General features: G+C 58.0%; 1 protein-coding gene across 4 annotated transcripts in view; it reads right to left on the reverse strand.

Moving 5' to 3' along the window:
- Positions 1 to 19,024, reverse strand: part of NFATC1 (nuclear factor of activated T cells 1) — a 126,844-nt gene that overhangs the window by 77,149 nt on the left and 30,671 nt on the right. For all 4 annotated transcript variants that reach the window (XM_030810243.1, XM_030810241.1, XM_030810242.1 and 1 more), the window contains exon 3: positions 11,960 to 12,119. In XM_030810243.1, the coding sequence (XP_030666103.1) occupies positions 11,960 to 12,119 (160 nt within the window). The remainder of the gene's footprint in view (positions 1 to 11,959; positions 12,120 to 19,024) is intronic.

The raw sequence follows: 19,024 nt of genomic DNA on the forward strand, positions 1-19,024 counted from the left end.
GTGACCCACGGCCACGGCACAGGCCCACCTGACCCACAGCACAGGCCATGTGACGCACGGCCACGGCACAGGTCCACCTGACCCACGGCACACCAAAGCAGATGAGGCGATGGCACAGGGTACTTGTAAAAAAAAATCCAGTTTGATGCTCCAGGGAGACTTTACTCAAGATACCAGGAAAAATAGAAACAAAAAGTAAAAGACATCAAAAATGGAGCCAGTAGTTGAAGGGAGCACCCCAAACCCGAGATGGGTGGAGGAGCAGGATGCAGCCCCTGCATCCTCCCTCTCCTTCCCTCTTTTCTCAGCCAGGCCTCACCCGCCCAAAGCGGGACAGGCAGGGGCTGCACGGCTGCCGGTGTGATTTCTGTGCTTGCCGGGGCTTCGGGCTCTGGGGTCCACAGTGACATTCCACGTGAAGCCACCGACAGACAGCCACGCAGCATCCACTTCCTCACCTGCTGGCTGTGTGGTGTGCAGAAGCCTGAGTGTGGGCGTGTGCACCAGAAGTGTGTGTGTGTGTGTGGCGCCGGTGTGGTCTGCGGGGTCAGGCACGTGTGTGCCCACAGGAGTGCCTGTGTGTGCGGCGCTCGTGTGGTCTGCCAGATTGTATGTGAGCAGTGCTTCCCTGTAAACCGGCCCAGATCTGCCTTTAAGGGGCAGCTTCACCTGCCAGACGCCCTGCCCTGGCCCCTTCAGATGCGGGAAAGGGCCTGAGGGGCCTGGGGTCTCCCTCCAGAGCAGCGTGGGCTCGGGGTGGGCGGGGGAAGCTGGGGTCTCCCTGCAGAGCAACGAGGGCTCGGGGTGGGTGGGGGAAGCTGGGGTCTCCCTCCAGAGCAGCGTGGGCTCGGGGTGGGTGGGGGAAGGACACAGCCTGACCCTGCAAGCCTCTCGTCCTGGTTCCCAGCGTGCAGAACAGAGAAGGAAGAGGGGAGGAACGCGGACGCCACGGCTGGAGACTCAGGCCTGAGCCAGGAGTCGGGGCAGAGCCTGGTGTTCTGTGAACACACGTGTGCACGTGTCCACACACACATGCACAGCCACACTGGGAAATGTGCACACACCCCCACAGAGCCCGCGTGCACACACACACACACACCCCACACGTGACAAGCCTCTGACCCACTGGCACCAGCTCACTGCTCTCTGGGAAGTTCTAGAAAAAAGTTTTTTTCTCATTTCAGGTTTTATTTCTACCTGTTTGGCCACAGTTGCCAGCCTCCTGACAGACCCAGAGTGCACGAGAGAGGCCTCCAGGAACCCTACAGCCAACACTCCCTCCACCCTCCGGGGAGCGGATCTCGGCCTTGCAGGAGCAGGGCCAGGCCCTCCTGACCCCCAAATCCCACAAACCTGGCACCGTTGGCATCATGAGCCCTGGCAGGTAGGGGCGCCAGGTACCAGGACCCACAGCAGCTTTCGCCATGTGGCACAGCCCTTCCCAGCAAGAGTGGGCGGACCAGCACCTCAGGGCTGGGGTCTGTGGGCAGCCTGGGGAACGGGCCTTGTGCCTGGAGGTGCCGGGACACCCGCTCAGGGCTGGGGGGACAGGACCAGGATCGATCGTACCTTCCCTCCCACAGATGCCGTCGGCAGGATTCAAGGGAAGCGTCCATGTGCCCGGCAGGAACCGAGGCAGAGGCTGGGCAGACCTGACCCCACGGGCTTGCTGCACGCTGAGGCCTGAATGGCGGAGGCTACATAGCAAGCCTGCTGAGTGGATTCTCACACAGGTGAATGCACGGGCGCCGGCTGGGAAACTAGCTCCTCCCCACCCGACGGATGGCTCCAGGCCCCTTCCCATGACAGGAATAGGACGATGTGTCCATGCAGTTTCCTGCACGAGAGGCCCTGGGTGAGTAGTGGGCGCTGCCCTCATTACCGTGTCTGGTGAAGGAAGCTATCTGCAGAATCCGCGTGAGTGACCGATTTGTCTTCCCAGCTCTCAGAGAGGTGTGTGTGGGGGCCGGAGGCAAGCGTGTGTGACTGTGCGTGCAGGTGTGTCCATATGCGCGGGTGCACGAGCTGACAACAATACTGAGTTCACACCATGGAGTGTCACCTCAATTCTGAGAATCCTTCCCGTGAACACAGTTGCTTTCCTAGTGATCTATAGATGGTGTTCAGATCCACAGATAAAACTGAATTTGTGGCTGTAAAGCAAATCTAGAGGGACTTGCGGCCCCGCACAGGGACCTTCCAGCCGCGATTAAAAAACTGCACTCAGCCACAGGCTCGGTCCTGACCGGGAAGGGCTGTTTCAACACAAAAACTCTCTTGGGATTTTTGGTTTTCAAAAGGGGGCAGGTGGAGCTGCAAGACTGCCAGGCTCCAGCTGAGTGTGCCTCACTCGCTACAAGGGAAGCTCTGGTGTGTCCCCTTCCAAACACAGCTGCCGCTGTCCGGGTGGGAGTGGGGAGAAACTCGGTTTTCTTGATGCTCAGAGCTGAGCTCCAGGATGGGGCCCCAGACCCCCCGCAGACACCGACCAGTTGACCTGCAGGCTACAGCAAGGCCCGGCCCGCTGTAGCAGAAGCTCCCCAGGAGGGGCCCAGCGTGAGCATGTGGCACCAACAACCGCACACTGCTGCTACCACCCGCGCCGCCACCGCACGTCTGTGAACCAACATCGTATCCCCACTCCAGAGAAGCAGCGCTGAGCTGCCAGGGCCTGTCTCCCGGACCCCGGCTCCAAGGTGTCTGGGCTTTCTTCCCAGGTCCCTGCTTTTCTAGCCCCTTCCGCCGACTTTGGAGAAAGATCATTCAAACCAGAAGCCCAGAGAAGGTGCTAGAAGGATGTTGAGTGGCACCCCCAGAACAGGCACGCGGCAGGAGCCCCTCTTCTTGGAGACGTGGCGCCCGTGAATGGCATGTGCGCTGTCACCTGCATGAAGGCAGCAGAGGCTGCTCAGCAGGACCGACGCCGTGGCGAGGGTGGACAGAGGTGGGGAAGAGAAAGGCCGCCCGGCCACATCTGTGGGCCCCTCGCATGCGCCAGTCTCCACACGTGCACGCAGATCTCCACGTCTCTCCAGGAGGGCGGCCCCAGAGGCCGTGCTTGCTGTGGAGAGCTAGTGCCCTCCCCCGCCACCTTGGCCCGCCGCACTCCTGGCTGCTCTCTCCACCTGTGCCTTGCAGGGACCACCTTGCCCCACCAGTGCGCTTCCCACCTGGACCTGGCGGCAACAGCGCTCGGCACGAACCCCAGACTCAACAGAGCGCCGACAGGGCCACGGAGCCAGGGCACTGACGTGGAGGGTGCAGGAGCCCCAACGCACCTGGAAGTGCCCAGAGGAGAGACTGTCACGCTCACTTCGGCTGAAGAAGATTCTGCCTGGAAACACCACGTTTAGATTTAATTAAATCTAATCAATTAATCCAAGCTGAGAAACCTTGACCTTCTATGGAGGGAGAATCATCTAGAATGCAACTCCTGAAAACAGGCAAGTGGGAGACGCAGCGACCCCGTGACCCCAAGGCCAGGAGCACACAGAATCCACGGCCCACGGCCACGCAGGGAGAAACGGCAACCTTCTAGAGACATCCGTGCCACTGAGAGTCACGTCGCCTGACACCAAGTGGCAGGAACGCTTGTCATTTGTCAGAAGTGAGGTGGTTTCCGCTCAGCACTTCTCCAGAGTCTACCCCAGCAGGGCCTGATGGGCTCAGGGCATGGCCCACCCACAGCCGAGGTGCCCTGGCTGATCTCAGGGAGACATGCCAAGGAGCTGGCAGGGTGGCCTGAGGACCGGCAAGCAGCCCCTATTCATCCTGCCTCCCCCACAAGCCCTCCCAGCTCCAGAATGGCCCCCAAGCCTGCTGGTCAGTGGCTCAAACACATCAAAACCGAAACCACTGGGGAGAGAGACCCAGGAGCGCTGCCCGCCCAGCAGCCATGTGTACCTCCAGAGCCTGACGGCTACAGTGATGCCCAGTCCAGACACACAGGGGTGAAGGGCCCGAGGAATCCTGGGTTGTTAGAGCCACCATCCAGCAGCACCCCTGCCCCTCCTCCAGGGCCCGCACCCTGCAGCGCCACAGCCCTGCATTCCCCAATCTCTGCGTGAAACCTTCTATTTCCCTAGGACATGGCCTCGGGGAGCCTCGCAGAGTGAGACCTGGTCAGTCTATCTGCTCCAAGTGTGTACGATGGTGCGTCTTGGCTCCGCAGGGCCCAGGGGCCGTCTGTGCTGTTCCCAGCAAAGCGCCTCTATCCACAGACAAGGCCCAGCGTCCTCCCTGAAGGAGGGAGGTGTGGCTTGAGGCAGGTCCACGGACAGGAGCCTGGCCCAGATGGGCACACGCCCATGGGTGCTCCCAGCCGCCAGTCCCACATCTGGCCTGGGCAAGGCTTGGGCAAGGAACAGCCACCAACGTCACAGACAAAGAAAGCAAGCAGCCGTCCTGCCCAGCAGCTCCTCATAGAAGAGGAGTGTCTCTGAAACCACGTCTCGTTCCTCTTGGAACCGGCGCTGACACAGAGACCCTGGACTCCAGAGCTGGTCAGACACAGCAGGGCACAAACCTGGGAGGCTTCAGAAATGGCTGCCACCCTCAGCACTAGGCAGCGCAGCCAGTGGCCTCTCCTTCCCAGGAGAACCCAGCTGGGTCGCAGTCCCAGGTCCTCGGAGAAATGGGCAGGGACCTGCCATGGCCAACACCACCCAAGGTCACTGGACACCTGCTGGGTGTGGCCCGGGGCACCACGGTGTCTGCAGGGAAGCAGGGCCCATTGCTCAGGCAGTGAGGAAGGACCAGGCCCCACATGAGAGCTGCCAGGGTGCTGCCTCCCCACCGGGTGATCGCTGCCACAGGTGGCCGCTTCTCATGTGGTCTCCAGGTGATGTGTCCACCCCTCCTGTCCCACCTGCACCAAATGTGGGTTTTCTGAGGCTGGGATAGAGCGTGTTCCAGTGAGCGTGCAGACCCCTCTCTACCTAGGAAAGCCTCCTGAGAGGCCCTTCTGCGCTATTAGGAGTGGTCATGCCAAAGCCCACATGTCATCTTAAATTTCCCCAAAGCACCAAGAAGCCAAAGCTCTGAAATTACTAATAGAAGATTTTGGAGGCTGAGGATCTGGGCTTGGGGACGCTCACCCACCTCATATTTCCTGTCTCAGCTGCACACCCCCTACTCCAGCGGCCAGGCCTGTCAGGAGATGGAGGCTGAGGATCTGGGCTTGGGGACGCTCACCCACCTCATATTTCCTGTCTCAGCTGCACACTCCCTACTCCAGCGGCCAGGCCTGTCAGGAGACCCAGGCCACATTTTTGCCAGTTTTTCCAGGCAGTGGAGCTGTGAAACGGGTAGTTAGAAGTCAGTGTCGCAGACCTGCCAGAGGCCACATGCCTTCCCCGTGCCAGTAATCTCCACAAAATTCCACCCATTTTCTCAAATATTGTCATTACTGTTTTAAGCAGTGACTGGCTGGGCCAACCTCATTCCACGCTGGTCTCCTGACACAGCGAATCTGCCCCGTGAACACCTTCCCAGCAGCACCGTGCATCTGTCCCCATGGCTCAAGACAGAGCCCGTGGGCTTTGCTTTAGGGGAGAAATAAATGGTGAATCCTCGTTCATCATAAAAGCTGACAACATATCTCAGGGGGTGGCTCGGGCTTCAACACTGTGCTTCTTAGAGTTCTTGCTCCTGGGAAAATAGACACAGCCCGACAGCAACCACGTCTGCTCTCCCAGCCGCGTGGGCTGCGGGAACAACGGCGTATGTGGAACTAGGAAATTCCGTGTGTTTATGTGCTTGACAGTCCAGGGAAGGGACGGTCATTCGCCCTGAAATTTTGCTGAAAGAGGAGAGGGCCATTGTCTAGGTTCCAAGGCAGACCCATAAAAAATTAATCTGTGCCTCCTGCAGGCCTCCGGCATTTGGCAGCAGCGGTGCCGTGGCGTGTGGTTTTGTGGTCAGACCTGCACTTTAGTTTCCACCCCATGGCGTCCTCCCAGTGCATGGGCCTCTGCGTGGCTCCTGGGGTGGGGCCGGAGCGGCTGCTGTTTGAGGCTCTGCAATTGCACAGCCCCTGGTGGGGCCTTGGAGCTCTGATCAGATAACAATGTGTCCCAGCGACGTCCCTCCCCGGCTTTCCAGTTTAACAGCCCTGCCTGGCAGGAGACATGGAGAACCAGGCGCTCTTGCGTGTGGCAAACCACTTAAGAAAGCGTGGATGAGGCCCTGCGTGGAACAGTGCGTGCTGTGACAATCTGTCCACGGTATTCACAGGCTCTCAGGAACCTGCTCCTCACGGTACTGAACACTCCCCGAGCCCCTGCCAACTGAAGGTACCACACAAAGTGAGAATTAGTCAGAACCACGGGCCCGATGCACGTTTTAACAACCGGAAAAGAAGAGCTGCCTCACGGGGGGCTCCACTCCTTGGTCTTCAGCTGTCAAGTTTCTTACATGACAGAAAAAACATCTGCTACGGATCTACGGGGGCAAAGTTGACCTACAAGCCGGGCGAGGGAAGGACAGGCCCACCAAGGCCACTGTGGGCACCGGCGGGCCCGCCCCACCCTGCGTCCTGAGCTTGGAGTATGGCCGGGAGCCCTCCCTGGGGCCCGTCTGGCCTCCTGACTCTGGGTCCTTGCCTGACCCGCCCGCCTCTCTCACCCGCGTGGCTGAGGCAGGATCCCAGACCACCTGCCCTCACCTCTTTACGGACTCAGTTGGCCCCTCTCCTAACTGACAATATTACAAGCTGCAAACCTAAAATGCTGTTTCAGAACAGGCCGAGGCTTCTCGTTTCACGTTCCAGTGACCTATTAATTATTCACATGAGCCCGGCCTCCCGTGTGATGGGTGAGATGCTATCGGGCAGGTTATTTTGGTGACTTGGTAAACAGACCTGAGTTATTTGACCCCTGGGTCAGAGGTCAGGCTACATCCCACAGAGGTCCACATGCCCCTGCGGGATGGTGGGTGCCATGGAGGTGGGAGCCGAGGGCCGGGGACATGCTGCAAAGACATCTTCTCAGGGCCCTGGACCCTTCCTGGCCGCCTCCTGGAGAGTGTAGCTGCCACGAGCAGTAGAGGACACAGGCCAAGGATGGGGTGACTCATGTGAGGAACATATCGGGCGAGGGGGCTGCAGGCCATGGCAAAGAGGGCAGGAGGGAAGGAAGGAGGCGCAACCAGAAACAGAGAGGAGGAAAGCAAGGCAGAGTGACCAGGGCGGGCGCTGCTCACGCCGCTCAGCTCCTCCTTGGACCGAGCGGGGAGCCAGACTCCAGGTCTCCTCCGGGACCACAGTCCCCCCGATGAGCAACACGCAGGTGGAGGACCAGCCTCCACCTTCAAGCCTGGAAAGGCAATGAGTCGCACGGAAAGGCCTCAATGGCTGTGCCCAGGTGCTTCTCCGCCCTCCCTGGCCAGAGAAGGGGAAGAACACTGCCTGTCTCACCCCAGACCAGCCTGATGCCGGCTGCCTACATACTGAGGTGAGCAGGACTGAGGGCAGAGGCTGCGTGGGGATGAGGAGGTGAGGCAAGAAAAAAAGCCAGCAGCCACCCAGAGCACTCGCGAACTCCCGGTTCCAGCTTCGCTGAGAGCAGAACAGGCCCTCCAGGGTGAGGAGACTGTACAGAGAGACCCTCACCCTCAGGCAGAGCCTGCTGTCACGGCAGAGGGTGGAGGGCAGAGGGTGGAGGCTGCCCAAGGTGCCATCAGGACACTCAATGTGAGCCGGGATTTGGGGGAAAGCTGAGGCCAGAGGGAAACATCCGCCGCGCATCACTTTCAGGCCTCGCTGGAAATGCTGGTGAGAAGCAGACAGCAGGCGGACGCCCCCTCAGCCTCCCCTGCAACCAGCGGCCTGGCGATGTCCCAGCATCGGCAGATCCAGACCGGCCCACCGAGAACTGGGGCCAAGGTGCTGGAGCAGGGGCAGGAGGGGCCAGTGACAAGGGGGCTGTGTGGGCAGTTGCTGAGGCTGGCTGGGCTGCTGGTCACTCCCTGCCTGGCCAGAAGCCTCTGGGAGGCTCTGTCTGAGTCACTTGTTCTACCAGGGCAAGGCGAGTCCTAAACAGGCGTCTTCATCCTTGGTTTCCCAGGAGCAGTGAGGCCCACGCCAGACCCCTCTCTCCACTATCCCCCTCACATGCACAGGGGGCAGGACCGTCCTCACCCGCAGGCCCCATCCTGCAGAGGGGGCGCAGCCATCACCATGGCCGAGGGCCCGCCAGACCCTGCAGGGACCACATCCACCAGGGGCTGCTGGCCATCCTGAACCACCCAGACCCCCTGGCGGATGGCTCCAGGGCCCCGCTCTTCCAGGCTAAACCACGGCCCTGTTCCTTTGATGCTGGTGTTTTTAGCGCCATGGCAGCCGTAATGGGGGCGGCCTCAAGGTGCGGACGGCGTGATCATGGCAATGTGGCCACAAGAATAGGGGCTGGCCTGGGGTGGTCTCTCCCCGGCGTGGGAACAATGACATCCCCACGGAGACGGCAGGGGGCACGCTCAGTGCTCACTGGAGGGAGCCGGCCTCCTTCCCTCTGAAGGAAAGGCCCTAAATGGGAGGAGCCCCGGATGCCAGCCGCCCCTCACGCCCACAGGTACCCGGATGCCGGCCGCCCCTCACGCCCCTCAGGACCCACAAGTAAGAGCGAGCACCTGTCCGGAAGAGCAACACCCTTTCCTAACCCGGGGTCCGCGCTCCGAATGCTTCCTGGAGAGAAAGTGCTGCGTTCTGCTCACATGCTTCACTTCCCAACTGCGAAACACATGGGGATGGGGAAGACTGGCACGCCGGGCGTGGGAGGACGACGACACCGGGGGCGGGAGGACGGAGAGGACAGAGACGCCGGGTGTGGGAGGACGGAGACAGCTGGCGGGGGAGGATGGGGAGGACGAGGACGCCGGGTGCGGGAGGATGGGGAGGACGGAGACAGCTGGCAGGGGAGGATGGGGAGGACGAGGACGCCGGGTGCGGGAGGACGGGAGGACGGAGACAGCTGGCGGGGGAGGACGGAGAAGCCGGGTGCAGGGGCACAGTGTGCCCGACTGCGAGAGCTGACACCCACTTCCCCCGGCCTCCTGCCACCCTCCAGGGCTCAGCTGCACTGCAGGAGACAGCGGGCTTTAATTTTATGGACAAGCTTTTTGAGATGCAGCGGACAGACGATTCACAATGAAGAGAACAGCATTTCTCAAATGCAGGAAACTCCCGCGCCAGTTGTTCCCTGTGGCTCCCAGTGGCTCTGACCAGCCGCCCGCAGCGCCCACCACCCACGGCCTCGTCCTCGTGCCCCCAGGCCAGTGCGATGAGCCTCGTTTCTGAAAAGCGGGAAAGGGGCTGCGTCAAAGGATGTGCTAAAATAACCCAACAGCACGGAGGGCACGTCTGTGGTTACGAGGAGCTTCCACGGCAACTGAGAGCTTTCTATTCTCGTTTGTTTTTTAATTATGCACAAATTCTATTTTTATCCAATTTGTGGTCCACCAACTGAAAGAGAAAACTAACTCCCAAAACCCCCTTTTTAGCTGCTTTTACTTCACACTTGCAGAGACATAAATCCACTCTGCCACAGATACATCAGAAAACTCTTTAAATTACTAATTTCTACAAATGAGATATGCTGACAGCTCCTGACGTTTTCCGTGTAGGGGACCGTTTTCTCCCGCGTTTCAACGGAAAGGGCTCCTTCTGTGGAAACACAGAGCCAGCCTCTCCCGTTTCGCTGCTGCGCACACACGGGCCACTTGATTTGGAATAATCGTTGAGGGTACATTTTAAAGATATTTTTAATTACTGTTTCAAGTTTTCTGAGTCCTCCAGAACACCTCGATCCTCTCAGTGGCATCTGTATTGATAAGATTTCTGCACCCTCAGCCCAAGACACCCAGACGGCAGAACCAGAGATGGGATTCCAGAAGATTCCAGAAGACACAGAGAGAGTACCCAAGCACTGAGCCGTGTCCGCAGAGACGGGCAGCACCAGGCACCAGCGCTACTCACGGGCCGGTGAAAATACATCCATTAAAACCCAGGGCTGCCTGTAGTCCCAGCTACTCAGGAGGCTAACGCAGGAGAATCACTCGAACCCAGGAGACAGAGGTTGTAGTGGGCTGAGATTGCACCACTGCACTCCAGCCTGGGTGAGAGTGAGACTCCGTCTCAAAAAAAAAAAAAAAAACAAAAACCTCAGAGCTTTCTCCACACTCATGGTCCTGCTTTACCCTCCAAATAGCCTCAATTCCTACACCCGCCCCTCAACCGGACACGGTGAAAAGGGCGACGGCCAGTGCCCCTCACCAATATAATTTACAGCAAATAGGGTAGACTGGGCCATTATTTCTCTATTGCTTTATTTCCACTCCTTCTTTCACAGCCTCATTTCCTGTCCTATCTAATATCCTTCCCACTGAGCAATAACAAGCTTTCGGTCAGTGAAAACCGAGGCAGGGATGGGGAGGTGCAGGCCTGCAGTGACAGAGCGTGGCGCAGCGCTGTCTGACCTTTCCCACCTGGGAGGGTGGAGACTTTAAATGTCAAACGGGCCACTGTGCACTCAGGTGTCTCCCGCATTTCCTTGCATCAAGCACCGACGAGGTAGGTACTAATTGGCATCAAGCACACAGGCCACAAGCATCACGTTAACATCATCTGCAAGTGCTGGCGAAAACGCCTCGCCCCAGCGCCCTGCCCGCTAATTCCCTGCCGCTGGCTGTTGCGTTGGCAAACAGCCATTTGTCCCTGCGGCCACCTTCTCTCCACTATTTATCTAAATGGAAGAAAATAAAAACACGAGGCACCCTGCTGAACACCCCTTCCAGCTTGCATTGTTCCCTAAATAACGGGGCTGGGACACCCAGTTTTTTGCTGTTGGGGTGTGCTGGGAAAACATCATCTGTGCTACCGCGTAGCCTGGAGCCCTGGGGCCGGACACACTTGCCACTCTGTGGCTGCCAAAGCAGCGGATCCAGGGCCTGGGGCCTACAGCTGATGAGGTAACAGGTGGGACGAAGAAAATGCCAACACCCACGGCTACCCGGGATCCACATCAGCAGCTGGGGTGCAGAGCGAGCACGGCTCTGTGCAGACGATGCCCGTCCCCGGCGCGGTCATTACACACCTCCCTGGACAGCCTAACTCCACGTGGCTGTCCCCCAAGGTGTGAGGAAGGTGAGGAAGCCACAGCAGAGCCTGGGGAGCCGGGCCCACCCCGGCAGGGACGCGGCTGCAGGGTTGCTCAGGGAGTCAGGCCCACCCTGGCAGGGAGGCAGCTGCAAGGTTGCCAGGCCCAGGCCCACCCTGGCAGGGAGGCAGCTGCAAGGTTGCCAGGCCCAGGCCCACCCCGGCAGGGAGGCAGCTGCAGGGTTGCTCAGGGAGTCAGGGCTACCCCGGTAGGGATGCAGCTGCAAGGTTGCCAGGCCCAGGCCCACCCCGGCAGGGATGCGGCTGCAGAGTTGCTCAGGGAGTCAGGCCCACCCCGGCAGGGACGTGGCTGCCAGGCCCAGGCCCACTCCGGAAGCCACTCCTCCTCTCCTCGGGGAGCACCTTGAGCCCTGGTGCCCTCCAGCACCCAAGGCCAGAGTATGGGATTCTGCAGGCCTGGGTGGGCCACAGAACCTGCATTTCTGAGGGCACCCCACCAGGCGAGGCTGGTGCTGCTGGTGAGAACCCCTGCCTCCAAGTTCAGAGGCTTTAGAGAGAGGAGAATCAACCCCCCAAAACATCCACACCACAGGCAGCATCCTCGGACACGAGAGCTGCTTTGGGCAAATCTGAAAACAATGAGAGAGGGCCTGCACGTGTGGAAGCAGGAGGCGCTGTGGCACGCTCCCATTCCAGCTCAGAGGCAGTGAGTAGCCGCCCCGGACTAACCACGACAGAGCATTCAGCTGGCCTGGCTGGGAGAGTCTAAGCACAGTTAGCTGTGGCTCCAAAGTTACTTTTGGACCAAAAAAGCACCAAGTGACATGCGAGTCCGGCCGCAGTGCCTACCTGCACGATGGGGTGTCCTCCGGCCGACGCCTTCACGGCCCCCCGGCTGCCCTCCGTCTCGTAGTGGGCTCGGTGGTGGGACTTCGGCTGCACCTCAATCCGAAGCTCATACGGGCCTGAGTGGGACGGCAGCTGCCAGTCCAGGGCAGGCAGGGTCGGGCTGGAAGGGAACAGAGCAGAGGAGGTGTTTAGCACCACACAGACCTCGCCCAGGCCACACGTGCCCACGCTCACCCATCGCCATCTTGGGTGGACACTTCATCGGCAAGCGCCCGTCCTGACACGGAGATGGACAAGCCTGTGTCAACGCAGTGCTTACTCATTATGACCTGTGGCCACGGCCTGGCCAGTTCTCTAAGACGGAAACATTTTCCAAGCACAACGTTAACACGCTTCTCTTCCTTCATGACAGGCTTCTATCAGTTACTTAACCCTCCGGTAAGACAGGTTTTAGAACTCATTGAAAATCTTTTTTAAAATCTAAGAGGTACGAGCTGTGGCCTAAGAACCAGGAAGTTCAAACCTCTCCTCGCTATGAACCAGCTGTGTGGCTGCCATTGGACAGGTGACTGACTGGGCCCTTTATAAAATGGTGGGTTTGGAAGACGTGGTGTGTGCAACACCGCCAGCCCCCAAATTCCATGATTGCTGCAAGACAAACAGAAGGGCCTGACTGAGGGCCAGGAGGAGGAACCTGGCGTCCATGGAAGGCGGTGGGAGCAAACGCAGCAGGGCCGGGTACGACGGTGAGGGCTTTGGGAGGCTGTTGGTTACTTTGCACAGAGGGACACGAGCTGCTTGACCTGGCGGGTGACAGGTGCCAGGGCTGTCCCCAGAGCCCACAGCCCAGCTGGGGGCTCCACGGCCCCTGTCCTTTTAGGAAATGAATGTTTGGCGTGAAACGCTAAGGTGAGGTCCTGCCCGTGCCCTAGGCGTGAGCGTCTTCCCAACTGTGTTCTGTAGGAGGCCCAGGCAGACTGTTTCAGCCTCCCTGGAGGCCACACGGTGCACCCAAGGGATTCTTGCATCTAGGGGGTGGCCTGTCTCGCTGCACCACCATCCACGCAGGCACCACCTTCCACCCCATGCAAGAGGCCGGCACCTCTGCCATCAGAGTCCATTTCTGGGAGGGCCAAGGCTCTGTGGCCGCTGCAGCCCCGGCCCAGCCTCCTCTCCCGCTCAGTCTGTCTCCCCAACACTGCCTACTGCAGGGGCCAAGGCAGGTGGAGGATGCGGTGGGACCCTCCCTGGACCAGCACTGCTCGTCAGATCAGGTGCAAGACCCTGCGTGGGCAGAGCCAGCCCAGGGCCTGCCGACCATCCTCACCACCATGTGGGCAGAGACCCAGGGCCCGCCGACTGTCCTCACCACCCACGTGTGGGCAGAGACCCAGGGCCCGCTGACTGTCCTCACCACCCACGTGTGGGCAGAGACCCAGGGCCCGCCGACCGTCCTCACCATACAGGCCCACCCCGAGCACCGTTGGCCGGGGCTCCTGAGGTCACCCTCCACACAGGGCCTGTGACTCCCACATCTTCAGAACCAGCCCCTCTGGCCAGAACTCAATTATTGCCTAGAGCTGCTGACCGTCATTCTACATCAGTTTTAAGTATAAGCCACAGAGACATGGGACATGCGGGGCAGCTCCTCGAGAAGGGCAGGTTCCGTGCGACGCAGGCTCAGAGCAGGGGCATCTGTAAGTTCAAGGAAACTGCCTCCAGAGCCCCCAGAAGGCCCCCCACACCTCAGGACACACTGTGACCCCAAAGTGACTTAAAAACAAAACAAGGGCCGGGCGCGGTGGCTCACGCCTGTAACCCCAGCACTCTGGGAGGCCGAGGCCGGTGGATCACGAGGTCAGGAGATTGAGACCATCCTGGCCAACATGGTGAAACCCCGTCTCTACTAAAAATACAAAAATCAGCTGGGCGTGGTGGTGGGGGCCGGTAGTCCCAGCTACTTGGGAGGCTGAGGTAGAATTGCTTGAACTGAAGAGGCGGAGGTTGCAGTGAGCCGAGATTGCGCCACTGCACTCCAGCCTTGGCGACAGAGCGAGACTCCATCTAAAAAAACACAACAACAAAAAACAACAACAAAAAAAAAACAAGGCCAGTCACAGTGGCTCACGCCTGTAGTCCTAAAACTTTGGGAGGCCAAGGGGAACAGATCATTTGAGCTTAGGAGTTCAAGACCAGCCTGGGCAACATGGCGAGACCCCCATCTCTACAAAACAAACAAAAAGTAAAAACATGAGCAGGACATGGTGGTGCACATCTGTGATCCCAGCCACACGGGAGGCTGGGCGGGGAGGATCCCAGCCACACAGGAGGCTGAGTGGGGAGGATCGCCTGAGCCAGGGGAGGTTGAGATGGCAGTCAGCCAAGATCACATGTGCTTCAGCCTGGGCGACAAGGCAAGACTCTGTCTCAAAACAAACAAAATACAAACAATGAGCAGAATAAAAGACTCCTTTAAAGAGAAAAAGCCCAGGAAGCAAGGAATCAACTACATAATTTTAAAAAATACAAACACCTAAAATGTTCCTTAACAAGACTACATATTTTGTGACATTGGAAGCTTCATAGTAATTTGAAAACTTAGAAATGGATTTATCCAAAGATGCACCTGGCAGGCTCACCACCCACTTCTGCTCTGTGGGGTTTTGGGCCCTGCGGGTGCCCGCTGGACCCCAACTCAGCCACGACGGCTTCCCTGACAGAGGAATCTCCAAGACGCAGCTTCGTGGGTTGTACTGTCAGAGCTGTTTCTTGTACTAAGAGCCTCTAGAGAAAGGCTTCTCTGCACAGAGCTTGGGGCCAGCTGTGAGTTTCTGGGGAAGGGAGAGGGGGCAGCTGCAGGGCTGGGCAATGAAGGGCCCCTCTGCAGTGGCCACACCCGCTCCTGGACAGGCAGGCACCAAACAAAGTTTGGATGATTGCAAGGCGGTGCCCGTCTCAGGCACCCTGTACCTATCTTTTGCTATGAACTGAAAAAGAAACAAAAAACAAAATTCACGGCCGGGCGCGGTGGTTCATGCCTGTAATCCCAGCACTTTGGGAGGCCAAGGCAGACAGATCACCTGAGGTCAGGAGATCAAGACCATCCTAGCCAACATGGTGAAACCCCGTCTCCACTAAAAATACAAAAATTAGCTGGGCGTGGTGGCGAGTGCCTGTAATCCCAGCCACTCGGGAGGGTGAAGCAGGAGAATTGCTTGAACCTGGGAGGCAGAGGCTGCAGTGAGCCAAAACTGCACCACTGTAATCCAGCCTGGGCAACAGAGTGAGACTCCGTCTCAAAACAAAAAAACAAAATTCACAGTGAAAAAAACTGGGCTCACCGGATTCCCAGGAAAGTGAAGAGACAGAGTGAGAGACAGCGAGAGAGAGGAGAGAGGAGGGAAGAAGAAAAGAAAAGCCGCCTCCCCTGGACCACTGGGTCAAAGGCAGACACATTTCCTAAAGATAAGGCAGTCCAAACCACTCTGCAGCTGACTATTACATAAGAATAAGTTTGTGTAAACGCAGCCACGTGTCACTTTATGACAGGCACACATTCTGAAAAACGTGTCCTTAGGTTATTTTGTCATCATGGGAACTCATGTGAACCGACTTGGTGTGGCCAGTGCACACCCCAGCCACATGGCATGGCCCACAGCTCCACAATACACGTCTGCATGGCGTGTGGCTGCAATGAACACCGTGGGTGACTGCCCCACAGGGGTCAGGGTTTGTGAATCTAAACACATCTAAACACGGAAAAGATGCAGTAAAACTATGCTCTCACAATGTCACGAGAACCCTCATACATGAAGTCTGCCGTTGACCCGACGCCACGGTGCAGGACTGCATTTGGCTCTGGAATCATTTGCAGATTTAGTGACACAGTGTGTGCATGGCTTACAGCAAGAATGGTTTACAAAATAAATATCATAATCCAGACAATTAAGATGATTGGTTTTGGTTAGAAATTTTCAGCATGAATTTGGCAGCTCTACAAATCTGTGTCTCTGGTTCAGACAAAAGAGCCCAAATGAGCGGGAAAGGAGCCTGCACTGCTGCGGAGACAGGACTGCTGCTGCCTGCGCTCCACCCCACTCCACTCCGCATGCTTCCTTCTTGGGGGTGACGCCTGGGGCAGCCGCGGGCAGGCGTGCTTCAGTCGGGGGGGTCTCTGACCAGCCCAGCCCCCGGAACAGCAACTCACTTGCTGAAGCCCTGAGCTCAGGACTGAGAATAATTCCAACAACTTCAAACTCATCTTCAACGTAAGTCAATTTTTTAAAAAAGTAACACTCAACGCAACCAAAAAAAAAAAAAAAAACTCAGGTGAAATTTGCATCCAATGTCCACCTGGTCAGGATGGTGACCGACGAACGTCCACCCGGTCTGGACAGTGACTGACACCCACAGAGCCAAAGGATGTTTTTCTTTGTTTCTCTCTGTTTTTTTTTTTTTTTTTTTTTTTGAGATGGAGTCCGCTCTGTGGCCCAGGCTGGAGTGCAGTGGCACCATCTTGGCTCACTGCAGCCTCCGCCTCCCAGGTTCAAGCAATGCTCCTGCCTCAGCCTCCAGAGTAGCTGGGAGTACAGGTGCCCACCACCACATCAGCTCATTTTTTGTATTTTTAGTAGAGAACAGTTTCACCATGTTGGCCAGGCTGGTCTCGAACTCCTGACCTCAGGCGATCTGCCTGCTTCAGCCTCCCAAAGTGCTGGGATTACAGGCGTGAGCCACTGCGCCCGGCCCACTGGGTGTATTTCTATAAGCATTTTTACAAAATGATGCATCTTAAGAAAATGAGATACATAATTTGGTACTTTGTCTTGTCTTTTTCTTTTTCTCTTTTTATTTCTTAGAAACAAGGTTTCGCTCTGCTGCCTAGGCTGGAGGGCAGTGGTGCAATCACAGCTCACTGCAATTCTCCAACTCCTGGGCTCAAGGGATCCTCCCACCTCGGCCTCCCAAAGTGCTGGGGTTACAGGCGCGTATCACCATACCTGGCCTTTTTATAAAAGAAAGATCACATTTTGAGCATTTTGGCATATTCAGAAACAATTTAATCACAGCATCCCATTTATCACAAGGACCATCCTCACTGTACTGCTGGGCTGTGGGCTGTTCCCCTCCCCTCTGCTGTTATAAACGCCGGCGACGCGAACATCGACACAACCAACTCCCAGGCCACATCTCCAGTCATGCCCTGAGCGCAGAACCACGGGTCAGAGGCGTGAGCATCATGAGGCTCCCTGGAGACGCCACAAAGGCCGCTGCCAATGGGTCCAACTCACCCACCAGCGTCCGGGGTGTGCTTGGTCTTTGCCAATGTGATATATCAAGGCAGTTTTCTGGCCTGCTGTTTGCATCTTTACATGATAGTTGAAAACACGAGTGCAAGACTGAAAACAACACATTATGTACAAATAATAAAAACAAACACTTCTAAACCACCAGCAGTACAACTTCTACAACATCCCCTTGATTTATTTCCTGTTTCTCACTAAAGACACCACAGGGCCTGGCTGACCTTCCAGCCTGCCCACTGACCCCAGGCCAGCCCCACACCGCACAGAGGCCAACCGTCCAGATGCCCCCCCCACCTACTGCACAGAGGCCAACCGTCCAGATGCCCCCCCCACCTACTGCACAGAGGCCAACCGTCCAGCACCCCCCACCCACTGCACAGAGGCCAGCCGTCCAGATGCCCCCCCACCACACAGAGGCCAGCTGTCCAGATGCCCCCCCACCCACCACAGAGGCCAGCCGTCCAGATGCCCCCCCCCACCACACAGAGGCCAACCGTCCAGATGCCCCCCCACCACACAGAGGCCAGCTGTCCAGATGCCCCCCCACCCACTGCACAGAGGCCAACCGTCCAGCACCCCCCACCCACTGCACAGAGGCCAGCCGTCCAGCTCCCCCAACACCCACTGCAGAGGCCAGCCGTCCAGTCCCCACACCACACAGAGGCCAGCCGTCCAGCCCCAACCCCCACCCGCCACACCAAGGCCAGCCGTCCAGGGAGGTTCACTGTCGCACATGCTGGCAAATTGGGCAAATATTGGTCCCCCTTCCCTGGGTCTATTCCATACAGTCTATAAAGTAAAACCCTGTGATTTCACAGACAATGGGACATGGGTCTTTTTTTTTTTTTTTTTTTTTGAGACGGAGTCTCGCTCTGTCGCCCAGGCTGGAGTGCAGTGGCGCAATCTCGGCTCACTGCAAGCTCCGCCTCCCGGGTTCATGCCATTCTCCTGCCTCAGCCTCTCCGAGTAGCTGGGACTACAGGCGCCCGCCACCACGCCCGGCTAATTTTTTTGTATTTTTAGTAGAGACGGGGTTTCACCGTGGTCTCGATCTCCCGACCTCGTGATTCGCCCGCCTCGGCCTCCCAAAGTGCTGGGATTACAAGTGTGAACCACCGCGCCCGGACTGGGACGTGCGTCTTAAAAACTTTACGTGAAGGATAACGTCACTTCATGGCACAGAGACACCGGACACGTGGGTACACGAAGGGCCGCAGCCCCGGGACCCTCTGCCAAGACGCATTTAACCTAAGAACCCAGGACATGCTCCTTCCTCAACGGCCACAGCCGCACCCAGAGCCCAGCTCATGTGGCCACAGCTTCTGCCTCGGCTGCTGCAGACATGGAGCCCCCACCATTCCCAACCCATGCCGGCAGGCTTCAAGCCGAAGACCTGTTTATCTTGAGCTCCTGCAGGCCTTCCCTGATGAGTCTGGAGAGTTAAGAAGGTACTAGGCAAAACGCAAGGTGCTCCCGGCAGGATCCTCCTTTTGGGGCCTTGGGCCAGGGCATGGTGGCTGCCATGGTGCAGCCCTGGGGGCCAGGTGGGGCATTGCCTCCCCCCAACTTCCTGCGAATCTGCAATGGCTGCAGAATCAAGTTTAAAAATGCTTCTTACTGAGCTAGATGCAACCTCCACACCCGCAGCAACACCCAGAGAGTCTGCAGCTGAGTCACGGGGGGTCCGGGCTTCCCGCCCCAGCAACACTCCCCAGGACTGTTGTGTTTGCCGCCCCTCTGGGGGTCCGGGGACGGTGCT

Source organism: Nomascus leucogenys, chromosome 4 (genome assembly GCF_006542625.1).
Source record: "Nomascus leucogenys isolate Asia chromosome 4, Asia_NLE_v1, whole genome shotgun sequence".
Taxonomy (NCBI): Eukaryota; Metazoa; Chordata; class Mammalia; order Primates; family Hylobatidae; genus Nomascus; species Nomascus leucogenys.